The sequence below is a fragment of the Crocodylus porosus genome, unplaced genomic scaffold, assembly GCF_001723895.1.
Source record: "Crocodylus porosus isolate Cpor-Errol unplaced genomic scaffold, CroPor_comp1, whole genome shotgun sequence".
Lineage (NCBI taxonomy): Eukaryota > Metazoa > Chordata > Crocodylia > Crocodylidae > Crocodylus > Crocodylus porosus.
The window spans coordinates 811,264-816,222 of NW_017728917.1; the positions used below are offsets into that span (position 1 = coordinate 811,264).

The window sequence follows — 4,959 nt, forward strand, 5'->3', positions numbered from 1 at the left end:
AGCTGGAGTCCCACATGCTGGAGACTCCCCTACAAAGGGGTTGCCAGTGCTGGCACTTGCCACTTGTCTAGCTAGCAAGACTCAGTCTCCGCAACTGGGCTCAAGCTCAGTCTAATCTGGTATCCCAGCAAAAAGGAAAATAGGACACATGGGGAGCTAATACTAGGTCTCCTGCAGTTCCCAGGGTACCTGCAAGACAGGCATGAAAACCATTACTCACAGGAACAGTTGACTACCTTTAATGGAAAACAAGTAATAGGCACACAGTTAAAACCAGTTTGCTTCAGTCAGAGAGATTAAAAATAGAGCGACCCATGCATAGCCAGGATCAAAGTAGCTGAGGAACGTCATTAAAACACTGGTCCAGATGGAGCCAAGCATCAATCCATCTTCCTCAGGCAGGAGCAGCCATTGTCCAAGTATTTCCCATGCCCCTGCCTGCCCCAAGGGTACTTCTGGAGTCAGGAGACTCTAGCCTGCTTTCTTGCCAGGCTTGCTGCCAGCTTTGGTGGATTTCCCTTCTGCATCCTCTTTGCCAGACTGGGCACCTGGGGCTGCCTCCCCCTTCTTCCCTTTGCCTTTCTCAGCCCCCTTTGCCTCTCCCTTCCCCTTCACAGTGGTTTTCTTGGCAGCAGGAGCCGCCTTGGCTTTGGCTGGTGCCTTCTCACCCTTTGTCTCTTTGGGTTTTGTAGGCTTCTTTGGCCTAGGAGCCGCCTTGGCTTTGGAGGAGGTAGTGGCCCTCTGGTCTCCTGCCTCTGCTTTGGAGGGGCCACCCCCTCCTGGGGGAACCTTCTCTTTTCTGGCAGCTTTCTTTGCCTCACTGGTTGCTTTCCCTTGAGACGCCTCTTTGGCACGCGGCTGCTTCTTCACCGGCACCGCTTTGCCATCAGAAGTCTTTGGCTTCACTGGAGCTTTCTGCTGGCCCTACCAAGAGAAGGAGTTTGAGGCGTGTTATCGCAATAGCACATGCTCACTTAACCAGCCACAAGGCCATAGCAAGGTGAGGGAGCGGTGGGTTTAATAGACAGCAGCTTTGAATTCTGCCCTCTGTTTCCATAATGGAAAACACGCGTGCTGGAACAAAGGAGATCAAGCACACCCCCCTCCCCCCAAATTTCCTTCACAGCTTGGAAACGAGTTAATACTTCAGGACTCCGCAGCAGGAAGCCGCTTCCTTGCCAATATTCCTCACACACAACTTTACAAGAGCAGCTGCTCCCAAGCTCTTCCCTTTGCACTGCAGTTACGAGGCTCATCAAGGAGATGGATGGCAGCCAGTACTTACATCGGCAAGTTTTGCCTTGGGTTTCTTCCTCTCAGCTTTGGGTTTCCCCTCCATTGCATCTCCTGAAAGGAAATGTTGGGGGAAGATGAGTTGGTTCTTCCCACACATTTGTCCACTCCATGCAAGGCTATAGCCCTCCCCACACAAACAGCTTCACAGGAAAGGTGCCCCCTTGTACAGCGGGGTAGCTCCAGCACACCAGGAGATGTGGGCATCAGTAAGGAGGAGTGTGGGTACTGCAGACTCCCTCCTGAGGGCAGCTAAAGCAGCCAGCTGAACACTACAGCATGGGTTTAGTGGAGGTCAGCAGAAGCAACCAGCTATTTTCGATGCTTGCTTTCAGAGCCACTGAGGCTCAGGCCATGCTGTGTGGTCGTAGCACCAGTGAAGTCAGGTCAAGAAGTAGGCGCCTAGGGCCACAGCCAATAAAGGACTCGAATGTCAGCTTGTAGGTCCAGAGCGGAGCCCAGAGCCCTGCCAGAGGTACCAGAGTGCCTGCAGGAGGCGGGAAGCACCTCAGGACAGGATCCAGTCAGCACCGAGCTGGCTGAGCGCTCGGTTGCTCCCAAGGAGGGAGGAGAGCGGACAAGGCCTACGCACCTTTGTGCGCCTCAGTCAGGGACCCCACACAGGTGTGAGCCAGCGACTAGCCTAATGCAGGAGGCCCTTGCTCAGCCCGGCCAGAGAGGGGGTTGAAGCCTCCCCCAGGCCCAGGAGGGGCTGGAACTCGGGGCTCACTGCCTTGGGCAGCAGCTCTGGCCACTGGCATAGCCATGAAGGGGCACAGCCCAGCATCAACGCTGCGTCCAGGCACAGACTGGAGGACGCCGTGGCCATCGCTGCATGCGGTAAGGAGCCCAGGCCTGCAGGGGCATGTTGGGCAGCCTCAAGCAGTTATCAGCTCAAGACTTTGGGCAGGATCCTAGGTTCTGGACCCCGACTTGCTTTGGGGTGAATGAGGCACGGAGCTGCGCAGCTCCATCAGCCCTGGGCAATTCTGGATGTGCCGATGGAGCTTGGTGGCACATGCAGCTGCAAGGTCCAGCAGAAAGGTGCCCCAGGGCAGTAGGGAGGGGGTCAGGCACTGCAGGGCTGGGCTGCCACTGAGCCAGGATCATAACCTTGGGACCCAAGAGGGACCAGGGTCTGCTTAGGCATTTGCTACTTCCTTGGTCAGGTTTGCTGGAGAGCCAGGCCCCAAGGGCCAACACCGGTGCTCTAAAGAGGCATGTCAATTCACCCAGCAGCCTGTGCCCATCGCCAGCCTCCGCAGAGGGAGCCCAGCACTGGAGGGGGAGAAAGGGGCCCTCTCACCTTTATTGCCAGCTTTCCCAGCAGCTGCTTTGGGTTTTTTTGTTCCTGGTTTCCCCGGTTTGGGGCCCTTTCCTTCTGCTGGATCTAGCTTTCCCGATGCTTTTTTAAGCTTGGGCTTCTCAGGTGCTAACTAGTAAAAAGCAAGAGCAAAGCAACAATCACCGCATGCAGCGCTAGGCTCAGCTGCTGGGGGAGCACACTTGGAGCCAGGCACCAGGTAGGCGGAGTTCAAAGGCTGACACCAAGGAGAGGCAGGCAATTTCCACCAGCCCATCCTCCTGGCAAAGCTTCTGTAGGCATCATACAGCTTCCAGCCCGGCCACAGACCATTGTTTGGATGGGCAGCTCCCATTGCCCCGGCCACCCAATAGCCCTGTATGGGGCAGCTGGCTGCGTCCCAGGACACCCAGGGCCCCATGTCATCCAGTCTTTCCATGGCCAAGGCACATCTACCTTCAGCCTGAAAAACATCATTATGGGATAAGCCACGATTTCCGTGTAACCGTGATCGTCGCTCCCACTTCAGGAGAGGGGCACTTGCCCCATTGACCTTCCTGAGGCCCACAGCCCTGCCTGCTCGTTTCAAGGGAGCAGAGACTCCCAGCCAGAAAGGGGGTTACCTCATTCACCTGGCTCTTGCCTGCCCAGCTGCTCTACAGCAAGATGCCATCTTTCCCAGGACATGCTGGGTCCAGCCCAGGTTTGGGGCCTGGGCATCCAACACCATGCAGCCCATGGCAGTCAATCCAGCAAGCAACTCACCTTAAACCTTCCCGTGGCCCCCAAAGCAGAGGAGTTCTGGGGTCTCACCAGGCACCCATCCTTAAGGCCCTTGGTCAGGGCCTTTTTCAGCAGGTATTTCAACCGGATTGAGTCCACGGCAGGGTACTTGGTGAGGATATAGCGCTTGATGGCAATGACCGAGGTGCCCTTCCGCTCGTTCTGAGCCTTCAGCGCTTCAATCACCATGCTGAGCGTCGGCGGGTGGCTGCCCTTGCTTTTGCAGTTAAAGATGCTGGACAGCCTGGCCACCTTGGCTGAGCAGGAGAGAGCATGGGGGAAGAGGACAGTTACCATCACGCTCAGGAACGTGGCTCGCCTCCATTCATAGCGAGAAGATACACAAGCAGAAAACCCAAGGCAGTTATAACAGCAGTAGCACCTGCCACCCTCAGCTCAAGTCAGGCCCCTTTTTGACCAAGGCCCGTGGGCAGGTCACGCTCTGCCTCGAGGTCTTCACAGACCAAAGAGACAGCCTTTGCATTTGCAGGGGGACGTGAATTAGAGACACTGAGACTTAGGGGAGGTTTAAGTATCAGCTCACACCAATTTCTACATCCATTAGGAAGACAAATACCTTCAGCAGTCTGGCCTTGACCTCACAAGAAGCCTGCGCACAGGCTTGAGATCAGCCTGGGGAGCCAAGTCCTCTCTCCTTAGCCACAAGGACATTTTTCTCCCTGGGAAGAGGCCCCACTGGCAGGCTCTTCCTCAGAGCAGAGCACAGATGGTGACCTGGCAACACTGAAAAAGGCTTGGAGAAACTTAGCTAGTGCTCCAGGGTCTGTCCACACCCATTCTCCCATCACTCAGAAAGGACTCAGGGGGTTAATTTAGTTACCTAAAATCCACCAAAACAAGCCACATTCAAGCCCCCCCACCCCCAAGAGGCTACTTTGAATAAAATAATAATGACAGTTTGATCCCTAAGAGGATTCCCTTGCACTGAAGGGATTAGAGCTCGAGATTCATATTCAGAGGAGTCAAAGGACACGCAAGAGAGAGACAGCCAAATCCTGACCACCCAGATGGAACGGGGGCCTTACCTGGCTTGGAGGCCATTACAACAACAGCCATTGCTCACAGCAGACTTCCCAGTCTGCTGCTTCACATGGCAACCCAGCCCTGACTGGCTGCAGAGAGGATTTTATTCACAGGTTCACCTCACTTTCCTGCTAATTTCTCTGATTAGCATCTTAATTGAGAGGGCTGCAGCCGGCAGCTGCTAATTATTCTCATTCAAGTCCCCATGCCAGTGAGATTGGGAACAGGTGGCAGCAGCAGGGCTGCGTTTAGTTTGCCAGCTCTGTGGGACAGGCGAGTGGGTGCAGCGGAGGACTCCAAACCTAAGCCATCTCCGCCGCTGACCAAACCATCACCTTTCATCTGCGGGTGGCATTCAAGTCCCGGGATTCACTGGAGCAGGTGCAGCCGCGCAGGGCGTCAGACCCTGGCACCAAGCGGCTGTGGGATGCCTGGGTGGGGCGAGTCTGTCCACGCACGCCCCGGGCAGAGGTCTGTGCTGTGGGAGCCCCGAGCTGCCCAGTGCAGCTGTCCTCTGTGCACAGAGACTGACTAAG

The 4,959-nt window shown here is 55.7% G+C and overlaps 1 protein-coding gene across 1 annotated transcript; it reads right to left on the reverse strand.

Moving 5' to 3' along the window:
* Nucleotides 1-378: 378 nt before the first annotated feature.
* LOC109311124 (protein B4) lies at nucleotides 379-4,515 on the reverse strand. Its single transcript, XM_019536552.1, has 5 exons — nucleotides 4,426-4,515; nucleotides 3,362-3,636; nucleotides 2,600-2,729; nucleotides 1,286-1,347; nucleotides 379-924 (listed from the first exon to the last, which is right to left on the reverse strand). The coding sequence occupies exons 1-5, from the start codon at nucleotides 4,454-4,456 to the stop codon at nucleotides 472-474; spliced, it is 951 nt and encodes a 316-aa protein (XP_019392097.1). The 5' UTR covers nucleotides 4,457-4,515; the 3' UTR covers nucleotides 379-471.
* Between the last annotated feature and the right edge of the window lie 444 nt (nucleotides 4,516-4,959).

What these genes read in the sequence shown, in the direction of transcription:
- LOC109311124 (XM_019536552.1), bottom strand. Translation starts at nt 4,456, where the DNA reads ATGGCTGTTGTTGTAATGGCCTCCAAGCCAG. An exon ending in GGGCCACGGGAAGGTTTAAG is followed by an intron (nt 2,730 to 3,361) that starts GTGAGTTGCTTG and finishes GCTTTTTACTAG; the next exon opens with TTAGCACCTGAGAAGCCCAA. An exon ending in TGGGAAAGCTGGCAATAAAG is followed by an intron (nt 1,348 to 2,599) that starts GTGAGAGGGCCC and finishes ATTTCCTTTCAG; the next exon opens with GAGATGCAATGGAGGGGAAA.